The sequence below is a fragment of the Scomber scombrus genome, chromosome 13 (genome assembly GCF_963691925.1).
Source record: "Scomber scombrus chromosome 13, fScoSco1.1, whole genome shotgun sequence".
Taxonomy (NCBI): domain Eukaryota; kingdom Metazoa; phylum Chordata; class Actinopteri; order Scombriformes; family Scombridae; genus Scomber; species Scomber scombrus.
The window spans coordinates 17348482-17373963 of NC_084982.1; the positions used below are offsets into that span (position 1 = coordinate 17348482).

Genomic DNA, 25482 nt, shown 5'->3' on the forward strand with positions numbered 1-25482 from the left:
GCCCTCATTCATCAAGCTAGTATTTGTTCTGTGACAATTTTAGGACATCTGACAGGGTTTGTCAGTATTACTTCTACTTTGTCAAATAGATTGTGCTTTTGTTAGTCTAACAATGTACTTATTGTTCTTTGAACAGACCTCGTAATTGTTTATTCTGTCCATACTAACCACAAAGAGATCCATTCTTAAATCAATTTCAGTTAAGCAGTGAAAGACAAACTCCAAAGTCCTTTTTTTGTGCAAAAATGCATCCTAAAGTTCAGCCAATGCTAATTATAACACATAACTACATTACCCACAATGCAATTGATTTACTTGGCAGTACAGATTCAGGTGTGATCTGCTAGTAGCAGCTAATGCAGCACACTTTTTCTTTCTTTTTTTTCATTTTTCTACTTTTAGTATTCAGCCCCAACCGACATTGACTCAAGTAACATTACTTGAGGCAATTTACAGCTCCGGAGCTACAAAAGGCTTTATGCAACTTTTTTTTTTTTTTTTTGCATTCAGTAGTACTTCAAAGTACAGTATGTACTTTGATGTGTAAAATCAGTTGAGTTCTGCTTCAAGGCTTTAGCAGACTTAGACAAATAAAGTCCATATCTATTCAGAATATTTGCACAAAACAGACTGAATTTTGTTCCCCATCACTCACTTTGAAATTGCCTGGAATTTGAATCTTTTTTCAGCCAGTATGGACAAGAGGAGCAACAACGGCAACCCTTTCAATGCACATATGGGCATGCGAGTGTACATTAAGATAGACTTAAATATGACCTTATCCTTTAATGGAAATATTATCATTAGCATAAAAGATTGGCATTGTTGAAATGTTTGTTTTAGTTACTACAGTAACCATAGTGCAGTACCCGTAATGCCAGCAGTCAGTGTACACTATGTTACCCCTAGATGAAGAAAATATAGCCATTCATGAATTGCTTGGTAAACTTGTCTCTAAATGGTGTCACGAGATTTTTGGGTTTTTTTTGTCCATCAGGGCAATATGGCATTGCAGCACCCTGGTACTTCCCCTTCACAACCTCCTTTTGGGCTGACCTGTGCTGCTGCTTTAAGTCACAGAGCAAAGGAGGCAAAGGACGCCTATTCACCAACATCATGCATAAAAACCAGCCTGTCCTCTCTGATGACAAGGAAAAAGGTACAGAAAAACAACAACAACACTGTACTACCCATCAGCAGATAACAATAAGCAATGCTTCTCTTCTGGTGTTCTGTTTCAGTGCAAGAACATATCTTTCCTTTCATGATCTGTCATTCCTTTTCTAACCCCAGCACCTAACTACATTTATATTTCTCCCTCTCCCTACATTTAATTCCAGTAGCCTGTTAGTTTGATTTACTGGTTGCCTTTTTTTCCATGTTTCTCTCAGGCAAGAACACTCTTTCCGGCCAGGCAGGAGAGGATTTCTCAGAGCTCCGAGAAGGCGTCGCCCTCCACGGTCTCACCAAGATCTATGGCGACCATATAGCCATTCAAAACCTTAATGTTTCTTTCTATGAGGGCCAGGTCACTGCACTGCTTGGTCACAATGGAGCCGGCAAGACTACCACCATGTATGTTTAGCACAAAGTCTCTCCTTTTTCACTGCATCAGCATGTTCCAGGATGGATACAAATGCATTTTGACCATTCACGTACTGTATGCTGTGTGTTTTAAATTTGATTTGTGTCTCCCTTTAATCATCTCAATGATCCACTGCTGACATGGAGATTGTATTGTCCAAATCTGGCACAGCAAATGCACCATGTTAGAGATTAGCCTGACGGGTCTTCATCAACTGGAGCACTCACATTTACATTTTAAATGTGACTCAGTTCCCTGATACCCTTATCCAGAGCAACATATAATGAGTGCAGCAGCAGAATAATATTTAACAATGTTGAAAAACAACCAAAACCAAGAAGGGATTTCATGTTCTATAATATTCCTTGGACCACAAGTAGTCATTGAAGAGGAATGTGCTGGAGGAAAAAGCAAATGGGATAGAAACAATGGTCATTTTCAACATTGTTTGGCCATATTCCTGAGCAATAGTGATTAAAATATTTCATTATATTTTAATAATATTTTATCCCTCTTTTCCTATTTCCAAACATAAAATAAATTATTATCTGGTGACATCTTATGTATCACCCCACGTATCTATCATTTACCTGATAAATGATTTTGCTCTTTGTCTAGGTCTCTCCTGACTGGCCTATTCGCCCCATCGTCCGGCACTATTGAAGTGTACGGCAGAGACATGCTGACAAACATGGACGACATTCGGAAGGAGCTGGGTGTTTGCATGCAATACGATGTCCTCTTTGACCACATGACAACCAAGGAGCACCTGCTGCTTTATGGTCAGATCAAGGCCCCGCACTGGTCACACAGGGAACTGCACGAGCAAGTCAGAACGTAAGTGACTAAATAGTCCAGTGCAGAGATCAAGCTCAGTGTTATAATGCACCCTACCTTGAAGATGATGTCAAGGGTTCTGCATGATGTAGTGGTGCCATTTGGTATATTTTCCAACCTTGTTTTTTTAGAGCATAATGAGACAGTATCCTTAGCTTAGATGGCATGTTCCTCCAATAAAAAAGAAATTTGGGTAGGGGTTATGAGAGTTTAACAGTAAACAGTATCCAGTACTCAACACCAGTTCCACCAGTGGTTACACAGGGGCAATTAAAAATGACTTGCTGTAATTGCTGTAATTTATGGGCTTTGGTTCAAGGATTTTAATCTGTGGTTAGGTCAAAATAATTTTTAGACCTGTTATCCTTGATATATTCCTCCCCCATTAATCTCAAGAGGTGTGAATTACATCAGATACTTTTAAGACCACCAAGTTCAGTCAGAATGCTACTGCGCTATTGTTCTATGATAACTTTTAGGAACATCTTTTTTCCTGTTTCAAGCTTCGGGGAGAAGCATGAAATCGTTATTCAGTGGCATCATTAAGCTATGGGTTGAACCCCCAGTTGCATCATGAAACTATTGCTGGAGGGTTTCTGCGTGAGAAGACAAGCAATAATGAACCTGTACCTAAAGGCAAGATACTGTACCACTTAAGAAACCCCTGCCGGGTAACTGATGGAACTGATGGAAATATTACTCAGAAGCTGGGATGTAATGCATAGATAAAGTATGTTTAATATGAGCTCCATGTTAAATGCTTTTCATCGACCTCCCTACTAGGATCCTAGAGGAGACAGACATGCATGCTCACAGACACAAGCGGGTGGGCACCCTGTCGGGTGGCATGAGGCGCAAGCTGTCAATCTCCATCGCCTTCATAGGGGGTTCCCGCATGGTGGTTCTGGATGAACCCACCACAGGAGTCGATCCCTGCTCCAGGCGCAGCATCTGGGACATTGTTATCCAGCATAAAAAACGTGAGTCTCACAGACACACACCCACAGTACACAGTGAATACTTCAAAAACATTCCCTTTTAATTTGAGGTCACAAACTCTTCATTGATTGCCAAACTACAGCTAGTACTACATGTATTAGCACTATTGTAACCTCTACTGCTGCCACTAATAATAATGACAAGTAGGACAAAGAAGCAGCAGATAGATGGGATGAGTGTACATGTATGCATAAAACATCCTTTCAGATTTTTATATTTCAGTCAATTTAGTGTTACCATTAAAATATCTTACTTTTCTTTCTATCAGACCAACACACATACATCAAAAAACATGTATATTTCTACTTAAAATGCCTCCCCTTCACTATTTCCTAAGAGAGAAGAAAGAGAAAACATGCAGGAAAGAGCAATGAACTTGGAGCCAAATGTGTACCACCTAGGACTTTAAATTCAGTATATAATTAACCTAAAATAAATCTAGAGGTATTTTTCTAACAGAATAGCTGCAGCTGTAGTAATGACAAGATTGTTAAATGTCATATAACTAGATGTGAAAAATATCCTTTGTAATAGGCTCTACGTCAGAAGTACAGTACATTAGAATCTAGTGCCAGGGGAATGTATTTCAAAATATACTTTCTGCACTGCCTGTTTCTCTTATTCATATGTGCCTGTCATGCATATGTGGATTTGTCTTTGTGATGTCTTGGTTTTTTGTTGCTTGTTTGCATGTATGTTGTTGAGAATCTGTGTGCAAGAATGTACCTCCCTAGGGAAGGAAAATAATGAAAACCTAGAATCATTTTTGTAAAATACATCTAAATATTTTACCCTTGTTGTTCTGTCAATCTTCTCAAAGCTCTGAAACTCCTAAAAGCCTCACAGACTAGCTTTGCTTGTCAACATAGGCTTACTGACTCAAAGGTTTTAGGAAATTCCCTTCAATTTGAGTTATAGCTATTGCTTATTGAATGGTGTAATAATACATACACAAATTAAATAATGCACATTTTTGTATGACCTTTCAGAACGCACTATCATCATGTCCACTCACCACCTGGATGAGGCTGAAGTTCTGAGTGACCGCATAGCCTTCCTGGAGAAAGGAGGATTAAAATGCTGTGGATCCCCCTTCTACCTGAAAGACAAGCTGGGTCAGGGCTACAAACTCACACTCACCAAGAAGGTATTTATACTCTACAGGCAACCAAACATCATGTTTGGCTGTTGCTTAAAATCTTTATTTCTTTTTGTTTGTATTTGTTTTTTTTTTCATATTCACACAAGGAATGAATAGTGTTTGTGGGCGATCAGGTTGCTGTCGTCTCTAAATGAGAATATAGACACAAAAAGCCTCCAAGTATCTCCAGCAGTCACTTGCTTCACTGTTAGCATTTTAGCATAAATGCATGCACAATGATCCAAGGCCACATTTGTTATCTTAAGAGTGACAAAGTAACAGCATATCTCTGATGCTGTTTACCCAGGTTTTCTCCTAAAACTGACGTATCTTGGAAAATTCCCAGCCAGCATGGCATGGTTTTCTTTATTTATGTTGTTAAGACTAGTATGTCTTATCAACATAAGAGCTGTCCTGTTCATAGGTGAATGAATTCTAGGTCTTATCTCCTCCATGCTGGACACTACGTTTGCACACAATATATGACAATGTGATTGGTATCAGATATATTGAAAAAACTGCTGTTTGGCTCGACTGCTGCATACTGGTTAATACGTTCTTACAGCATACTGGATGTTCAGCTGCTTTCCTAATATAGCAAGTGATTTATTTTACTCTGCCTGTCAGCATTTTTGTTATCTTGATTAATAGTTGTTAATACTGTAAGTGTAAAACTACAATCTGTCATGAGTTAAATGTGTAAAATTGTCAGAGGTCACAACAGCGTCTGTATCCTGTATTTTAGCTTCAGTGTCTTACTTCTGTTTCAAGCTGTATCAACAGCTTTCTCTTATGTTACTTCTCAGTTGAAGAACGTCAAGGTATAAACAATTAGGCAGTGCCAATAAAAATGCGTTGCCAGTTAGGTTTCTCTCATCCTTAATAATTCACATGACTTAGTACCTCATATAGAAAATGCATTAATGAAAAACAGTAACAACATTTTATAACCAAGGGTCTTGCTTTAAAAAGTGTGTGGATAATCATTGTGAACTACTATTACTTAACATATTACATTAGTCAGTATTCCAGGAGGGGATAAACACCACAACACACACAAAGAGAGATTAAACAAATAATTTAAGAGACTGACAGCAAATTGTTAGCTGTCCTCAGTGCCAAAAGGCCTGTCTCAGAATGTAATCCTGAGAGTAAAGTCATCATTTTTTATTCCTCTGTTTCTATCTCAGGTGCAGAACGTAGAATCTGAGCAGCTTGATAATGCTGACCTGAAGACCTTTGTCCAAGCCCACGTACCTGAAGCGCGACTGAAAGAGGCCCAGGGGGGCGACCTGGTCTACTCACTGCCCCCGTTCACCTCATCCAACGCCTCCTCATACCGCTCCCTCATGACTGCACTGGACGCCAACCTGGATTCACTGCAGCTCGGGGGCTATGGCATCTCTGATACAACCCTAGAGGAGGTATGCTCACATACACACACACCCACACACACAAACTCTGCAATGCACAGCAACCATAGTGGAGAAAACAAATACCGCTTAGACAACTGCTGCATTTCAATAGCCACTGTGTAAAACAGAGGGGCTGTACTAACCTATATTTATATGTAGGCATAATCACAAGCCATGAAATCATACTGGTCGGCTTTCCAACATACAAAGGTGTTAACACATTGTTTTTGTATTTGCAGGTGTTCCTCCAGTTGACTCAAGGAAACACAGAAGCCGGAGATGAAGACAAACCCCTGTCAATCTCAGAAACAGTGTCTGACACCACATCCATCGACAGTTTCCCTTCAGACACCAATGGGAGCATCTCCAGCTTTGGTGACCAGACAAGTATGTCTGCTCTCTTTTTACTCACATTCCTTTTTTGTTGTTTCTCCTCCTCGTCACATCACATCCATTATTCTTTTAATTTTCCCCCCCTTGGTTCATTATTTTAGATGTTCAATTGTCATATTTAACCTGTAATACTTACTGAGCCAACCCATCTCTACAACTTTGCCAATTGGAACAATCTATCTTGATGGATTGCTCTGCCATCTTTTGTGATACTATGTAGCCATTAACCTTTAACTCAGTGTGAGGAAAAGTAGGCATTGTCAAGAAAGTAAGAGAGTAAGGAAGAAAGTGAATTAGTACAAAAATCATTAAATGCTGTGACAATTTTCATGTACTCTAGAGCTCACTGGTTCGTCCGTGGTGCGGGGCATGGCTCTGGCCTGGCAGCAGATGACAGCCATACTGATCAAGAGGTTCCACCACAGCCGTAGAGATTGGAAGGGCCTAATCTCCCAGATCCTGCTCCCTGTCCTGTTCGTGATGTTTGCCATGGGCTTGGGTTCCATCAAGAACGACCTGCAGAACTATCCTGAGTTGGAGCTCAGCCCTGCACTCTACAACATCGGACCAAGCTACTCTTTCTTCCGGTCAGTCCTCATGGCATATGGAATACAAGGAAGCATAGGGAGGCGAGATAAATAGAGTTAATCAAGGTGCTTTTACATTGAGTATGTTTGGAGAAGTTCGATTAAACTCCTTGTTTACTTGTTCATATGGCAAGGTGAGATTAATGACACTAAGATCCAGGTGGCACCAAATAATCACACCTAGTCACCTGAAAAAGAACAATCCCAAACTTTAGTGTATACCCCTGGTAAATTGTGGCAAAGGCTACATGCTACTGATCTAAAGTGACCTCTCTGATAGCCTGTAACTGACCTGGTATGTGAAGAAACTTGGATTTACAGAAATTACACTGCTTGACTTGATGGAGGCACTACAGTGAAAGATCAAGACTTGAATGTGCCATGCCTTTGGTCCGACATCCCATTATTCTGAAAAACTTCCCACTGGACCAAAAGCCTGACGACGGTCCATTACCACTTAAACAAAAGCACACTGCTCCAATAATACATACTCTTATGTTTATTTTAAATGTTTGCCAAATTGGTGTCTCTTTGTGGTTCATAAGAAATCATTAATTTTCTTTTAGAAAGAGTAAATGTTTAGATGCTAGTAAGCTTGAGGCTGTTAAAATTAACAATATGTTACTACTGGGGTTTCGGAATGAAGGCCCAACAGACCAATGAGCAGTCCCTGATTTTAAACCATGACAGTACTAACTGCCATACTGCTGTCTGATTTAGATGAATCTTTGATGAAGCTTTAATGCATTGCGTGGCTTGATTGGCCCAGTGGGCTCCCGCATCATTTGTTTGGGATGTTGTATTAGTTATTAAATGAATGTGAAGCGTAGTTTGTTGAAGGGCAGACGGACCTCAAGGAGAAGGGAAAGGGGGAGAATGTGAGGGAAAGAGATGATTGTGATGAAGACAGCTGAGATACGAGATCAAAGTGAGTGAGATTAAGACTGTCAGGAGGTTGCGGGATGTCTTCATTCTTGAGGAGAACTGTTGTTTGATCAAGGGGGTATGTAGCAAGGGAGAAAATGCTGAGGTGCCAATCCATATCAAAGAGCGTGTGGGCGCTCTCCCCATCCCTTTAAAGCTTGATATAGAAAAGAGTTTTGAAAATTGTATTTATTTATTCATTTTAGAGCAGTATTAGGGTTGGGTGCAAGGAGGTGCTGGGGACGCTGTCTACTCTTATTGTATCCATTGATTGCAACACTAGAGTATGACTTTTTATGAACCTCCTTAATCCTTGTGTTTTCTCATTTGTCTGTATGAATGATGCAAAGATATCGCCTGTTTAATGGTTGTTTTTGAGTGTTTGTCTGTGTATGTTTAAAGGCAGGGCATGGTTTAAATGAAAGAAACACTTAAAATGTAAAATAAAATGTAAATGATAATAATAATAACAACAACAATAACAATAATAATAATAATAATAGTAATAGTTATTATTATAAATTAATTAAATTGTCCTGACTCTTTTTTTTTATCAGTCCAGTTCCTCAAGTAAGGATGTTTTATTGCAATCACTGATTAGGTCCTCTTTGGGTTATTTTATTCCCAGTGTTATTAGTTAATAAATTACTCTTAATCCAGTTTCTCTACTGAGACAACTTTGATAAATGCCAACATTGAATTCTAATTATTCACAAAGCTACAAATGCCAAGACTGATCTAAAAATATCAGCAATGACTAAAAATAAATATTTGATATTGTGTTAATTATGATGCAATTTGTACAATTTCTGTCATACCTATTAGTAAAAGCAAAATTCTTGTTTTCTTTCTTCACAGTAACAAGAACACAAACTCCAGCCGACTGGTGGACACCATGATGTCATTCCCGGGAATCGATAACAACTGCCTCCACAAGTCCAGTAACCCGTGCGTAATCACACCTCAAATACTAGAGTTTTGTTTTCTAAAAATAATAAATATGTCAGTTATACTCTGGGTGCTCAGGCTCAGTGCCTATATGTATTCCACTCTTTTCCGCACATACAGTATTTTCATATTTCTCTCATTGTCATTCTTTTCACGCTTCCTCCTTCACCTTGTTTCATTTTACTAGTCTGCCTCCTTCCAATCCTTTCCATTCTCTTTCTCTGGTCTCTCACATCCCTCCTCTTTATTTTCCTGCAACGTATGTGGCTGAAAGCCTGCAGCATGACTCTTGCGATGTGACAGCATCATTTGTATTCCATAAACACCTTATGTTTACGGGGGAGATTTTCCCCTTATAGGCACTGAAATCAATGTTGGCACTCATGAACCAGACCTCAGAAGCATTTTAAAAGAGAGAGAGAGAGAGAGAGAGAGAGAGAGAGAGAGAGAGAGAGAGAGAGAGAGAGAGAGAGAGAGAGAGAGAGAGGAGAGAGAGAGAGAGAGAGAGAGAGAGAGAGAGAGAGAGAGAGAGAGAGAGAGAGAGAGAGAGAGAGAGAGAGAGAGAGAGAGAGAGAGAGAGATCAAGAGAGTAAGATATTATGTGGTGCAAAAGAGACTGCATGCTCTGCTCATGATAGTTTACATTATATAAACCAAAATATATGTATCGTCCTGTGACTTCCCTCCTTGAGCCACTGTTGTAGTCTAACTTGTGTATCGGTAATGCATGTGACTGCGCAAGTGTGCAATGACATTTCTATTGCTACAATCTTTTTGGTCTTTACAAAGTGTCCCTGAAAGCATTTGGCAGACAGCAACATGTGGGTGAATTCAACCCAGACAAGCACAAATTTCTCACAATATGACATGAGATTTTAAACAGCTTTGAAAAGTGTTCTAAACTGATATCAGAGAAATATTTAGAACCTGATCTTAAAAAATTCATGCAAGCTCACGGCTACGATACTGTATGAATGGTTGCGGATTTTACACTTTATTCAAGCCATCCTATCAACTCAGTTTTAAGATGTGCTCTGGGGTGTGTCTAGGGATAGTCTTGTGGCATTATCGCCTGCTGCAGACTCACATCATTTCACTGAACAACCATTTCACTTTGTGAATGTTTCTTTTCAAGGGTCTGCACAAGAAGCACAAACAACTGGAGATCCAGCGGGAACAACTCCAAACCATTTAGTGTCTGTAAATGCTCCAATCACAAACAGGTGAGATTGGGTCACCAAAAAGACTGTGAGTGTGAGTGAGTGAGTGAGTGAGTGAGTGAGGGAGTGACTGAATTTTCGTGTTTTCATGTACAGAATGTGTCTTTCTGTCCTCACATTCATGGGCATGTGTGATATGTTTGTCGGTTCCATGTAATGCAGGTTTGTGATGCGCCCAGCTTCCAGCCACCCCATAAGAAGATCCCTTCCTCCCAGATTGTGTATAACCTAAGTGGTGTCAATGTGGAGGACTACCTGGTGGTCACAGCGAATGACTTCATAAGGAATAGGTGAATGCAGCCTGTGTTTACATCTACCTAATGAAGCCACGTTGAGAACTTAGCCCAGGTTCCATTGATGGTGTGCTCAACTGGATGCAAATTGACCTTTAATAACTTGTCGATCATGTCAGTCATACTTAAATACATAAATGTGTATATGCTTATACCCAAAATGCTTCTCATCTGTAGGTTGATTAAAAGAATAACACACAAGCACAAACAAGGTGCATCGCAGTATATTCTCAGAATCATTTGAAGCTCTTTTTTTATGTCCAATGTGGGTTTTTTTTTTAGGTATGGTGGGTTTGACTTTGGTATGCAGCTCCCTCCTGACTTACAAATGGATGTTACAGCAGTGCCCAAAAACCGTACACTATCTAAGGTAACTGTCTCTCCTGCCTTCTTGCTGCCTGTCTCATTATCACTTTAATTTCTGTACTGAGGAGTGGTTGAAAGTTAAAACATGACATCCTCGCAGATGGAACTGCATTCCTACACCATCAGTGTCATAATAAATATGGTTTACTGCAGAGACTGTGGCACTGTGGTTTTAAATTACCTCATATGATAATGTTCATTGCATTCATTGTATAATTAAAGCCTTAGTTCAAAACATTGTAAAAAGAATTGTATTGTTGAAATACAGTAGACTCATATACCTTGAGCTGTGTGTGTGATTGTTTCTCTGCTTGTGTTTGCGTGTTTGTCTGGCTTTCTGTTTGCACGGGTGTAGGTTTGGTTCAACCCTGAGGGCCACCACACAATGCCAGCCTTCTTAAACAGCCTCAACAACATCATCCTACGCTCTAAGCTTCCAGCAGACAAGGATCCACGTAAATATGGTAAGCTGTGGAGTTGATGCAAAAAAGAAAAGTAGTGTATGACATTTCAGTGACAAGAAGAGGACACAGTCTGATATTTCAGTTCAAGGAACCGGAAGACATAATCTGTAGAATCCAAACAACCATTTATTTATTTATTTATTGCTATATCTTAGTGATTTTAGAAAAAAAACCTTCATTATTTTATGGAGAAATTGTCCTTCTACAGACACATCACTCCCTGATTGTAAAAGATGAGATAAGGAAAAGGTTTGACACAAGACATGATTGGGATTGTGCAAAAGGGATGCACACTCATATTAGGAAGGTACTCCTGACTTCTCACAGAGTGCATTTTGTTTACTAAATATAAAGAAAATTGAAAAGTGTTTACCCATGGTTCATTGCACTGGATTAAAGGCAGAGGGTGCTGTGTGTCCTTAGACTCACATCACTATGCATGGTGAATACTGATGAGTGCTACTATGAGGGAGGGGGCTATGCTGAAGAGAAAATAAGGTTTTCAGTACTGTTTCTGCTCTGAGTATCACCCTGAACATCTGCCTGCAGGCATGAGTACACAAGCATACACATGCACATACACACACGCAGAAATGTTCATTAAAACATACAGTTAATGCACAGGAGGACATGCACGCACACATGCACATGAAAGTGCTTGAGGCTGGAGTGTGATCATTTAAATGTTACTTGCTAACTCCCAGCAGTGGCTGGGGGTGTCAAGGGTGGAGATCCAGGGAGATTACCTTTCAGGGTAAGAGTTTATTTGTCAAATGTGATGCCCTCACCTTCACACTGTGTCCAACGATACCAACTCTGGGTTGGAATCCTTTAGAGGCCTGCATCAAACTGTTTTTTCATCCCCACTCTTACAGGATTTCTGACCCACAGTGCCCACTGCCACATATCTGCTATCATACTCTTGTCCACTTAAGATTCTGATCACCTTCACCTGCAACAGTGTTTTCTATTGAAACTCTGTCAGCTCTGTTCTGCAGGGAAAAGATACAGTTACTCAACTGTTTAATTGACAGGTTTCCCATTTACAAACGATCAAGGATGTGTGTACAGCAAGTGGGTTAGAAAACACACAGAGATCCCCCTGTTCCCCCCTTTCCGAGTAATTTTAGCTTAAATTATTTCTCTTTGACTGCTGCTCAAGTTAAGGACACAGACAGACTCCTCATGCTGGTTAATATATTAGTGAAATTATTAAAATCCTTCTGTTTCCTCAAAATATATTACACATTGGACTGAAGTATAAAGGTAAAGCTTCACTCATAAGAAACCATGTCAATACAGGATTCAATTAGTTTTTTTAATCAGTCACATAGGGTCATGAAAATAAACTCACATACTTATTGGATTGTTTTTCTCTGAAAAATTATAAAGGTAACAATATGATGCATTTTCCATCCAAAGCCACAATTTTGCACAGCTGGCAAGCCTGACTGGATCTCTGAAGCTAATAGCTAATTATGCATTCTCAGCTAACTGGAGGGATTCCTTCTTGGATAAATGAACATTTTTCACTCATTACTTTTGTGCAATTTGTTCAGTTTAAGTCTCAAAAACAAATTCACACATACTGATGTTCTTATCAGTGATTCTGGTTTCTTTTCTACCCCACTATGTGCATATGTCACTGATGGAATAGGTCAGCGGCTTGTCTCCAGGCTGCCTTTGCTATAATGCTATAAAAATGTTATGGATCGTTCCCTTTTTTTTTGTTAGTTAATGTTGATTCCCATTGCAAAAGACGCCAGCCAGATGTTGGAACATACCACTTCAGAGGAGTGTTGATGTAGTGTTGATGATTGATTACAGATCAGACTTAGATTAGTTGGTAGAACCCATCAATTCCACCAAATCTGCTCCAGGGCCACTGTGCTTTGACTGATTTCACACACTCCTCTCTCAGAAAATGTTAGCAGAAATATGTAGGGTAGCAGTTTGTGTCTGTGAGCATCTAGAAGATTCTGTATGTGGGGGGAAAAAATGATAAACGAAAATTCAATTTCCTTTGTGTGCACTGGCAAATGAAATCATTCTGCAGTGTATTTTTAAATTGACTGTGTCCTAGGTTAAGAGAGTATCATTGCTCATTTTTTTCCTGGGCTGAAAAATAGCCCATATCCTGTTGTTTTTCTGCTGCTAACGTTATACTTTGCTTCTTCCAATTACAGCCATTTCAGTTTCCAGTCACCCCTACTTTGGCCGGGCAGATGATGAAGATTCAATGTAAGGACTGTACTTTAAATTGTGTTGTTACAATTCAACAATATCAGTGGTTGCATTTGCAAAAATAGAAAAAAAGGATTCTTATTAACATTAATGATAAAAATATCCTAAAATGATCCACCTCACATTAAATACTATTGGCTGTTTTTGGCTTAGCCCAAGATAAATTATGTAAGTATCCCTTTTTCATATTCAGGACATCAAAGTCAGGGTGGACCCAGGGTACAGAGGTACATGACAGCAGTATTTACCCATATTTGATTTGCTAAATGGATTTCCCTGAGCTAGCACTATTGATCAGAGTCCCAATATAATGAGTGTTTACCCTGAAGGTGGCACAGAGGTGGATTGATTCTACCTCACTTTCCAAAATGAGTTTATTTAACCCTTAGATGCATGACCTACCGATACCTACACTCTTCCATGAGTGGGGTCAAAAATGACCCCAATAAGAATGAATGCGTTTTATGCTGTAAACTTAAGAAATGTATTTAATTTTGGTTAAAGATGATGATTTTTATTATATTTTGGTCAACAAAAGAATTATTTCATGTTTGACAAGCTCATTTATCACTTTTTTATAACATTTTTATCCCAAAACAGCTTTTAAAAAGGTCAAAAACGGTTAACATCCAAAAAGTATCCCAATTAGAATCAATGCATTTAATGCAATATTATAACACAAGAATGACTTCATGTTTTCCATGCTATCACAACTTCAACATTCATTGTTTGTGTATCCGTCTGTCTGTCTATGCATGTACACACACGCGTCTTCTTTCTTCTCACTGTGAGCAGCTGTTACAAACTACTTGTTTCTGGCTGTGAGCACTGCACACAGGGTCACTGCATTTCCAGCAACTATTGGTGGCTTTGCACACATCTTACACCTCTTTCTCTTCTGTTGGCCCTGTCATAACCCTAACCCTAACCATCATAGTGAGAGTCTGCTTCTCTACACAACAAATGCAGTAATGTTAGCTATCTTAGTTAGCTAGTGTTAGCTAACTAAAAAGTAATTTGATAATAAGAATAATAATAATAATAATAAAAATAGTTGTGATTTATATAGCACCTTTCACATATCCAAGGACACTTTACAATTTGATGATGATAACACAACACTATATCACACAAAAATCATGTATGTGGAAATTAAGTTCATATTTTATAACAGCATATATATTCTGAGGTATAAAAATGATGATAATACTTGTACTAATAATACATGTATGTTGCTGTGAAAAAATAATCTTTAGGGGTGGTGAGACTGCTGACATTAGATGTGTGGATCGACAGTAAATATATACCTGACAGTCACAGTTGATAAAAATCAAAGGTTCTTAGGGTTAACCCTTGAAATTCCATAGAAAATGATTGGGGTCATTTTTGACCCCACGTATGGAAGAGTGTGGTACTGATACAAAAAATGCAATTACTTAAAAAATATAACAATTAGATACAAATCCAAATGGCCTCGTGTCAAAGACAACCTATTTGAGGAATACATGGAAGATTAAATGATAAAAATTTAAAATTACAAAGATATTGCAAAAAAACAACCGCTGGGGTCATTTTTGACCCCACTTATGCATCTAAGGGTTAAAATACTCCACATACTGCTTTATATACCGGGACTTTGGAATGAGCGATTGCATGTATGTATGCATGCAAATGTGTGTGTCCCAGTGGATCAAATCAAATAAATAATTCAGATAGTCGATTGAGCTGAAGCTATGGTCTTATGAGGGTCCATCTTCTCCAGAGCCTTAGTGGTGCCACCCATCTGATGGGTCATTTCTGTTTTCACTGGCCTTCAGTTTCTTCACATTTCTTTATGTGTGTGGCAGTTGTGTGGCTGTTAGCCTGCTAAGATATTGTAGCAGTTGTGAGTATACAATTACCGCTCTTCCCAGGGTGATATTCTGCTTCCTCACTTGATGTATTGATTTGGTCTGAGCCGTTAAAGATACAACAGGTTTATTACACCAAATGTCTTGATTCTCAAATTGCGGTAGCTTTGCCCACAGGGGAAACATTCTAAGGCTATATCTTGGCCATACTGATAACACGCCTGCTCAGTAGCTGCTGCTGCTGGCTATCCTCTGTAGTTAGAGCTGCCCTAAAACGCCCACCACATGTCCCTCTCTGCTATTCTCTCTCTTTACCACTCGGTCACCCTGCCAGCTTCATCCTCTTTTTCAGACTCATGCAGCTTATTCTGTTTGGCTGGTGGCAATGTGGCCTGACCAAAGGAGAGAGTGAAAAGTACTAGCGTGCAGGTTCGGTGTGAGAGCATGATATTCTCTGGGATGAGCAGGTAGCGTTATAGTTTCTGTAAAAGGACAGGTGTTGAAAAGGAAGTGAGGGATCAAAGCATCTGATTGTCTGGGGTCCAGTCTGGACAATAGCGTCTGTGCCCTGACAGCAGCACCACTGGCTTACTGACTCTACAGCAACAGCAGTGTGAAGTTATTCCATGAAGCCATCCTTTTTTTGTGGTTATTATCTTGTCACGGCGAAGCACAAGCATCTCTTTAAACAAAGCTATTTTTTTAATGGAATTCCATTTCTTGTGAGCCACTTCAATAGTTGAACTAATGAGTCAGGTCTTAATAGGGAGCCACATGATAGTTTGTAGGAGGACTTTAAAACAAGCCACTTTTGCCTTATTCAAAGTGAGTCAGCCATCCAGAATATATTGATTTCTTTGCACACGCTGTTTCACCTATAACCACTGTAGCACTGCAGCCACACCAAAGTAAACAACAAACACAAACATGATAATTCACTAGTTGAGGACATGACTGTCAATGAGTGACAAGTGTAATCTGAGTGATCCTCTTGTTTCCTCACAGCGTCCAGGGAATGCTCCAGATCCTTGTGGCTATGTGTGTGCTGACAGGTTATTCAATCACAACAGCCAGCTTTGCCATCTATGAAGTCAACGAGCACCACAGCGGCTCCAAGAGGCTCCAGCACATAGCTGGCATCAGTGAGCCCTTCTACTGGGCTGTAAACTTCTTTTATGACATGGTAAAATCTTCTCATTGCTTGAAAGGAGACCCAAATGAATATTTTGCTTGCACAAGTCAAACCCTCCTCTGTCAAAATTGTTCTCAATAAAGTATAAACTGAATGCTACATGCAAACATTGCCTACTCATTATATCTTTAAACAATTGCCAGACCTAACTTATTTGTTTATTATTTGATAGCACAAAATATTTGATATGATCATTGATAGATTGATTCATAATCAGTAAAATCAATGATACAATTCTGTGTTGCTTCATTATGTTGTATCCTTTTCCACAGGTCATCTATATGATTCCTGTCACTCTGACTGTCGGGGTGATTGCAGCCTTCCAGCTTCCAACATTCACAGATCGTCAAAATCTGGCTGCTATCGCCCTGCTTCTGGTGCTCTTTGGGTGAGTATTTTGGCCTCCCGATAACTGTCACTGACATGCTGTCTGATAATGTGCTCAAAGGGGAATTTTAGGATGTTGTTGTACTGAGCTTAAAATCTAAATAAATCTTTTAGAGACAAAGCCACCACACTAAATAAGTCAAAATACAATGTTGTATAATATTGTTAGAGGAAAATGTAATTAAGTGAACAGCATTATGACTTGGTGTATGGCTATCAGTGAGCTTTAGTGTTCATTGGTGATATCACTGCTGACTGCAACAGCATGATGAGTGCAAAGTCTCCAAAAAAAGAATGCAACATCTTCAGAAACATCTTGTCAGCTCAGATCAAGTGACCATATGGACGCATTGTACAACACTTCGTCTTGCAGCTGGAAAGTGATACTCAACAAACAGCCAAAACATCCTTTTTTTTTTTAAATAGCCAAACCTCAACTAAACTGAGCATGTGTTTTACTCAAAGGATTTGCAACTAAGTCATTTGATCAATGAAATGTTTTTAAGAGCTTTTCCTCACATATGCGATACCATATTTTTCAGACTTCGCTACACGTTACTTTGTGTGTCACCAGGTTGGATTTACAGCACAAAACATAAGGAGGCTGCTGATTTTCAAATGCAAATACATCTCAATTTCTCAGGCTTTCTTGCAAAGACAGATGGTGATAGGACTGAAAGGCTGACAGAAAAATCACTGCCAACATGTTTATCTTATTCAAGCCAGACATACTAGAGAGAAGGATAGGAATCAGGAGGCAACGTTGCTAGTGGCAATAACAATATGACTGACGCTGGCTATCATCTCAAAATTTAATGTGACAATAAGATTTCAATTTTTAGGTAATAATGTCTACCTTTAACCTTTTTGGTTGAGAATCCATTTCTATGCTACTCATTACTTTCATCTGTTGCACAAATGTAAATCCTGCAACTCTAGACCACTGATATGCCATGTTTCCCACATCTGGATTACTGGGATTATTTACATCATTCCCCAAATGTAGCTGAAGTTTAAGCTTCTGTGTTTCCCTTTGCTGTCGCTGGCCAAGTCCTGAGCCCTAGATCTTAGGAGGCCAAGTCAGCACTCTGCCTCTCATTTATCAGACAGATGTCTCCCTCCCAAGCAATGAATAATCACGGCCCTCCATCTGTCAGCCTGCACCCACCTGGTCTGGTCTGCAGCCTTCATGCTTCTGTTCCTTGTCATGGCTTGGCACCCGCAGTCTGCCTACCAAGCACCTTTTTTTGGGCATGGCACACAGATGCTTTGTCTCTGTCTAGCTCTATCTGTTTGTGTCTGTCTCTTTCTTTTCCCATCCTACTTTTCTCTTTTTCTTTTCTCTCTCCCTCCCTCTCTTTTTCTTTGTGTGTCACTGACCCAGACACCCCAATCAAATGAACAAGAAGATTATCTGAGAGAAAGTAGAGAACAAACAAAAAAAGAAAAAGAAAAAAAAGGAAAAAGAAAAAAGAAAAAAGAAAAGGAGGTTGGGAAATTCTGGCACTGGGGGAATAAAGGGAGAGGTAATTTATCTTCCTCCCTTTTGGCATCATGACTGAATGTTTACCCTGTTCATGGTGTGGTATTTTTCTCTCCTTTCGCTTTCTTTGGTGCCTATTTTCATCAGGCTCAGAGTTGCTCTGTTTATTTTGTATAAGGCCTGAAACGCTTAAGAGGACATACCAAGTCCTTTGTGATTTTCTGTTATTTATGAACTGTTATGATGTTAGATATCTATGTTAAACATAATCAAAGTTCTAAAACTTGACCTTATTGTATGTAGAAATACAACCGGCAAGTCGAAAGGTCAGACTTCAACCTGTCTACCTTCAGTCAGGGGCTGAACTCAGTGGCAAGACGTTTTTCAAACTGTAAATCATGTTCTAGTAGGGCCCCAGATTAAAATAAAGACCTGGAAATGTTCATAATATGTCCCCTTCAAGTTTTCAGATATATAAAATACGCCTTCATTTAAGAAGGTGAGGTGGACTGCAATGCATTTTCATTGTGAGTTGTTGGTGTTAGAATCCAACCCATCCAGATAACATTCAAGTATTCTGACATTGTCAATTCCTCAGGTTTGCTACCTTCCCCTGGATGTATCTCTTGTCAGGCATCTTCAAGGATGGAGAGATGGCTTTCATCATCTATGTGTGCATCAACCTCTTCATCAGTGTCAACACCATCATATCCACCTCCATCCTCTACTTTCTGAGTCAAATTTCAAGGCACCACCCTGAGGTCAGCATATAACCGCCTGAGATGAGATGTCTTTTGTGGCAGTTCTACAATGCACACTTAAACATTTGTTCATTAACCATTGAATAAAACCCATTTGACAGCGAGACACTTACAGTCTTTGTAGCTGTGGTGATGTTGAGCTGCACAGGCGTAAGGAGAGCAAACATACCTCACAGAATGAGAATGTATCCAATGAGAGGAAATTGAAGATGAGATCCAAATGAGCTCTCTGGTCACCTCAGATCTCACTTTTCTGTATATCCTTATTTCTTTTCTTTCCTATACTCCATTCTCAATGTCGTCTCCTCTGTCTTTCCCTCCTGCAGGCCATCCAGGAAATTTTCGAACAGCTGAGCTACGCCTTCCTAATCTTCCCCCAGTTTAACTTTGGGAATGGGTTGATGAAACTGGCCCGCATGAACATAAAGGTCCAGCTCCTCAGTGGCTATGGCATTGATGCCTATGAGAACCCATTCTCCGTAGATGGCCTCGGCTGGATGTTCATCGCCTCCTTCATCCAAGGCGTGGTTTTATTCACTCTGCGCCTCCTGCTCAACAAGTTTCTCATGCGCAAAGTCAGGTGAGAGTAGAAAAAGAGAAGTAAGAGACAATATGGTGATGCTATGAATAATTATAAACTCCTGTGCACACACCTTATAATATTTTATAAATGTATAGAATATGTAATTGATTCTACTGTAGCTGTGCAGTGCAATTCGTCAAGCAATATACCTTGAATTTGTTGTGGAAAGGATTTTTATATGTATAACATGAAATTATATTAGACTGTAGAGTGTTGCATACACAATAGAGAAAGAAGAAGAATATTATTGTGCATTTCTTGTTTCTTAACAGTTTAGGTTTTACATTTTTTAAGGATAATATAAGGCTCAGCTCTATGGTTTTGCTTCAAGTCAGTTCAAGATTGATAATGCTCTTACAGATTGTCACCAAAAATACCTAATTTTTTTTTTTAAGGAGCAGATTAATTACAACTGCTTTTGGCCTGGATTAGTCTCTGCCTATCCAAAAGGTTTTTGTTTTTTTCTGCTGAAAGAAGACACTGCTCATTGTGGTTTACAGGCCTTTTGCAGACCAGAATATTCCATGTGTAATTGATAGTGCAGATATAAATGCAGTGAATATGCACTGCAGAGTTACCCCAAGCAATAAAAAAGAGATATAAAGTTAAATTACACACTTTCATTAAATTAAAAATGAACAAAGATGAATACCCAGATGTATGCATTATTATAAAAGCCAAAATGTTTGACCCCCAAAGATATTGTAAGCCTACTTGTTTTCTGTGCAACTGTTTTATGTCTCACATTGCCCACACAAATGATCTGCACATCTTGAACATATCATAAAAATATATATTCCCTTTGCAGGCATTTCATATTGGGCAGAAAGACGGTGCCCCAGGTGGCTCGTGAGAATGAGGATGAGGATGTAGCAAATGAGCACCTACGGGTGTCCAGTGGAGCAGCAAGTTCAGACATTCTGCAGGTCAACCAGCTCACTAAGGTTTATCAGCACCTCAACAAGAAGGTCTACGCTGTCAAGAGACTCTCTGTGGGCATTCCTGCAGGAGAGGTAAGCCAGCAAGATATCATATATAAGGGCAGTGTTTCAGCCTGCGACTGGTACAATGAAATCCGTAGAATTGTGCCCCTAGTAGGAAAGCACACAACTAATTGGAATTAAATCAACCAAGTCGATAGACAAAATGGCAACTAAAGTAAAAATATGTAATTGATGGCTTTTATCAACCTCTTTTGACAACAGCAGGTAATTTGCCAAATAATCACAAAGTTACTGGTATTGCTTAACGGTTGTAGGAATATTTTATTCATAAATCTTAGTTAAAGGTACACCCTCTGATAGCTCACTGTTGGTGTTTTGAAAATGACAAACTGGCACCGTTTGTGTCTGTGTATTTAAGCATAGACTATAGATTGGTCAAGATATATTTTAAATGTAATTTTTTCTAGCCTATATTTAGTTTTTAGTGGTTGACTGAATATCATTCATGATAGGCCACCATTTTATTATTAGAATCCAACGGTCCGAAAGCCCACAGGCCTGTTAAATGCACAAACTATCCACAGCCTACTATAACCAACAAGAGCCTGGGTTGAAAGGAAGTTTTAATGGGTTCTGTAAATCCACAACAAGGAAATTATGTAAATGTAAATACTTTGCTGTGTGTAGCTTTTTATATAAACTGATTTTCCACCATAGCACTTGTTTGGGTTCCTTTACTTACACAAAGTTTAGTTTCAAGAAGGGAAAAGGGCACTACAATGTGCTCATGCTTCAGTAACTCTGAGGCAAGTGCCCCTCTGAGTCTCATGGCCTTTTTTTTTGCAAAACACTAAAACGTACCCTTAAAAAAAAGGGGTACAATATTCATTTTCTGGTATTGTTATAAAATTTGAACTTGGACTAGTTAAGGCTAAATGTTGTGGTGCAGACATCTGTTTGCCAAAAAAAAGCATTCAGGTGGATAGACCGTCTACTTCAGTTTGTTTAGACTTCTATGTATCAATGCCAGGAGCACTTATAACGATTGACTGATTGTTGTGGAAAAACCTTTCAAAAGAGAATAAATCCATGCATGTAGACAAAATGGTTCAAGAAAAGCTTTCAATTTACTTTGAGTATGCCTGGTATAGGCATTATAGGTTATTTTGCAGGAATTTGCAGGCAATGTAAGGTTACAGGTAGGGGGTTAAAGCCATTTCCCTCTGCATGATGGCTGCCTGTAGGTAGTAAAACTCACAAAATGTTTTTCTGTTTTATCAGCCCTGTAGATCTCAGTATTGACCTGAACATCTCTTTAATCTTTGAAAAGGCTTGTCATTGTATCATCATACTGTATAGTGCTCAAATGCTTCAGGGTAACTAAGTGATGATTGTCCATTTGCAGTGCTTTGGTCTGTTGGGGGTGAATGGAGCAGGAAAAACAACCACCTTCAAGATGCTGACTGGAGATGTTAGCCCCACTGATGGCACAGCACAGATCAAGGACTGGGATGGGTAAGCTGTTTATGCATTTATTTTTAAAGCACACATCAAACAAGACAACAAATAAATTAAAACATTAAGATCTTGTTTATTGTGGTCCATGCAATGTGCTGTGTTGCATCAAAACTGAGATGAGATGATGTCTCAGCCATCCAATTTATTGAGAGAGTGAAACATTATTTTGTGTCACAATCACATTTTACCAGGCATACTAAATACAAAGAAGTGTCAAGCTCTGAAAAACGTCTCTAAAGACATAATTAATGCTTTTTCCTCTATTCATACTTGTATCATATCATGCATGTTCCTAAATACATCTGGTTGTTAATTTTATACTTCAAGCATATCCCTGCAAACTAAAGGTGATTCATAAGAATCAGAGTAGACTAAATAATTGAAGCAACCCCTGTCAGAAAGAAGCATTCAACTTTACAGATTCCCAGCATGCACAGTGTAATGAATCTTAGCTGGATTCAATTTGCAGCACAAATATTCACAAATGAGAGTTGTTATCACTTTGCATCAGCCAGAATTTGAACATAAATGGTTTGGGATTTAACAAGTATCAGTTGTATCTCATACCTCTACCTTAGGCTCTTCTATACTGGTATAAAGCTACTTCACTGTTAAGCTGTATGGTGGGTATTCCAAGCACAGCTCAATACAAACAACAGGACCACTGTAACCCTCTGCCCTATAGCATATGGTGGATACCACTCAAAGGAATCTGTCTTTCTTCGTTTGTTTCCCCAGGCGGCTGGTAGACATCATGGAGTGCCGTAACGAGGGAATTAACATCGGCTACTGTCCCCAGGTGGATGCACTGGACAGTCTACTCACTGGAGAAGAGCACTTGTACTTTTACGCTCGCATTCGTGGCATCTCAAAGAACGAGATAGACAAGGTAATCGGGATAGTGACAACACCATCCACAAAATGACATACAATCTGATATACATTCAAAAGTGCAGTCCCACTGCAGGACTAGTAACTGTTGATGCTTCCATGCATACTGAATCGCTGGGTGTGTAGGGTTGAGTGATGTGCGCTGAACACTGTACTATCTTGGATGGCTCAAAAAATGTAAAAGCTTTTGTTGTCATCTAATGCAATCCAAACTTCAGAATTAAGCTGATGCTGTGTGCTTCAGCGCAGGCAAATTTACATTTAAACGATACTTTGATGATGAGAGGATCTCATTTGACGTGTCACTTTAGTTCCATTCTTCCCATTTATCTTTCTGAGAACTAATCAATCTTGTTTCTGTGGTGATTACTGAGTGCGCCTGTCTTCTGCTGTTGCTGACATGAGAGGAATCTGCGGATTAAACAATCAACAGACAATGTGATTTCTGATTTGCCAGAGATTATTTTACTTTTCAAAAAGAGGCAGAAAAGAAACAACAAAGAGGTGTGTGGAAATTGGTAGAAAGCATCTTGACAAATTGAAACTGTGTGCAGAAAAGCATCTATCTGCTGTATGTTTGGCCCTGTTTCTCTCCACGCCATTTTCCAACTTAGGATGCAGGAGCACAAACATTGATTATCTCTGACAATCTCACTCTTGTTATCAACAGAAATATGCACGCACATTATCAGACACACAATGCAGACATACTTACACAGACAGTTAGGCACAGAAATGGATCAGTCTGGCTCTAATCGCCATCACTGCTGTTGGTACAGCTCCTCTTCTCTGGTCAGGATAGTGACAACAATGGTTATAATAGCCACAGCATCAATGTCGGCCTAATTCACAAAGATGAGGTTATATATAGAGTTCCTCTTATGTTGTTTCCCACTGACAGTCCCCTAGCTGTGGATAATGAGACAAGCCTTAAGGGGGTCATTTCACATTGACATGGTTTTGTCAGGCTTAATGAGCTGTTACATCAAAGGTGATAGAAAGGTGCTTTCATGAGAGAACATTAAAAAAAGAAACTACATATTTTGATCTAAACCAGTCAGGAATATGTTTTGTTGCCAGTGTTAATTATTCAACTTTTAGCTGCACATATTCTGCTTATTTGAAATATATAATATTATTCACCATATCCCTATAATCTGGATCAGTGAACACAGAATCATGGAGCAAATCCTCTTACAAAGAAAAAGCAGAGCGTCTAAGTGGACTAATCTATTTATTGCATAGGCTTGCTTCATTGATCAGGTTTCCAAACCTGCTAACTGATGGGAAATCAGCTAAAGCTTACCAATGGGAAATCACCTCAAGCTATTAGGAAATGAACTGGTATTTACAGCACACTAGTTTATTTTATTAGTAGACAAGCATAGGTATTAATAAATATTTGTTAGTGTACAAGTTACAGATTCTTTAGTTAGGTTTCATTCCTGCTTTCAGTGTTGATGATAAATGAATGTGCACCAAATAGATTGTGCTGAATCAGCTCCTGTTCTCTAAAGCTGCAGCCCCAAGACAGCATAGAGTTGAGACTGAATAAAGTTACTAAGTAAAGTCCTCATCCTTGTACAAACAAAATTAAATATGCATGGAAGAAGGACAGACAAGATACTTCAAGTTATTTGCAGTGCAGCTATACTAGACAGAGTAGGAGGAGGCAATAACATAAATTAACATCAATATCAAATAGTCAATAAACAGGGCCTCCGTAGAAACGCTTACTGCAAATCCACCTTTTGTGGCTGTGATTAGATCCTGAAGAGTGTGTTGTGTGGTATTGGACTTTTACTCCTGAGAGAAAGCCTTGGATTTGTTGTTGATGGATTTAAGGACCGGAAAATCTTACTGTAAAAATCTGGTGTTGTTTTGATCTACTGGAGCCACAAATGGTGGTTGACTTCATCCTCATGTATACTAGTGCATGAAATTGTCTCATATTGCTCGATGCTCATACTGTACGGGCATGCGGAATAATCATTAAACATATTGACTCCCAGCAGATGACTGCTGGACCATCAGACATCTCTTACATTGATTAGCATGTTGCAATATGTTTCTATTCCTCCACACAGAAACCTATTTGAAAGATGTAGAAAGATGAAATATTATTGACTCACAATATAATTTTTTCCCATTATTCAGGTTTTATGCTTCTTTTTATCACGTTAAGTGTTGTTGCTTGTTGCATACAAGTGGCTTTAACAGGGCAGCTTCATGTATTATATCAGTATTGTGGTGTTTTTCAACTAGCATGCTCATCTAATATGTTTTAATATGTTTTAACATGGTTGGCAATGCCTTAGTAAATGTATATACTTGTAAAAGTCTAATCACTTTAAAATGTGAAATGAATGCTAATTGACATTTAAGTATTTAAATTAAATATTAGTTCCTTGAATAGTGTAGTCCTTTTTAATCTGGTGTTTATTCATGCACTGTATA

The 25482-nt window shown here is 39.0% G+C and overlaps 1 protein-coding gene across 1 annotated transcript in view; it reads left to right on the plus strand.

Annotated features, from left to right (window-relative positions):
* The window catches only part of abca12 (ATP-binding cassette, sub-family A (ABC1), member 12), a 74468-nt gene that overhangs the window by 45531 nt on the left and 3455 nt on the right, over positions 1 to 25482 (plus strand). Inside the window, exons 44-64 of the mRNA XM_062431302.1 lie at positions 998 to 1159; positions 1392 to 1575; positions 2204 to 2422; positions 3206 to 3402; positions 4411 to 4568; positions 5753 to 5986; positions 6217 to 6364; positions 6711 to 6957; positions 8740 to 8829; positions 9965 to 10052; positions 10212 to 10339; positions 10625 to 10712; positions 11064 to 11172; positions 13359 to 13413; positions 16272 to 16449; positions 16731 to 16846; positions 18927 to 19089; positions 19416 to 19669; positions 20481 to 20685; positions 22022 to 22131; positions 22873 to 23023. Coding sequence (XP_062287286.1) covers positions 998 to 1159; positions 1392 to 1575; positions 2204 to 2422; positions 3206 to 3402; positions 4411 to 4568; positions 5753 to 5986; positions 6217 to 6364; positions 6711 to 6957; positions 8740 to 8829; positions 9965 to 10052; positions 10212 to 10339; positions 10625 to 10712; positions 11064 to 11172; positions 13359 to 13413; positions 16272 to 16449; positions 16731 to 16846; positions 18927 to 19089; positions 19416 to 19669; positions 20481 to 20685; positions 22022 to 22131; positions 22873 to 23023 — 3284 coding nt within the window. The remainder of the gene's footprint in view (positions 1 to 997; positions 1160 to 1391; positions 1576 to 2203; positions 2423 to 3205; positions 3403 to 4410; positions 4569 to 5752; positions 5987 to 6216; positions 6365 to 6710; positions 6958 to 8739; positions 8830 to 9964; positions 10053 to 10211; positions 10340 to 10624; positions 10713 to 11063; positions 11173 to 13358; positions 13414 to 16271; positions 16450 to 16730; positions 16847 to 18926; positions 19090 to 19415; positions 19670 to 20480; positions 20686 to 22021; positions 22132 to 22872; positions 23024 to 25482) is intronic.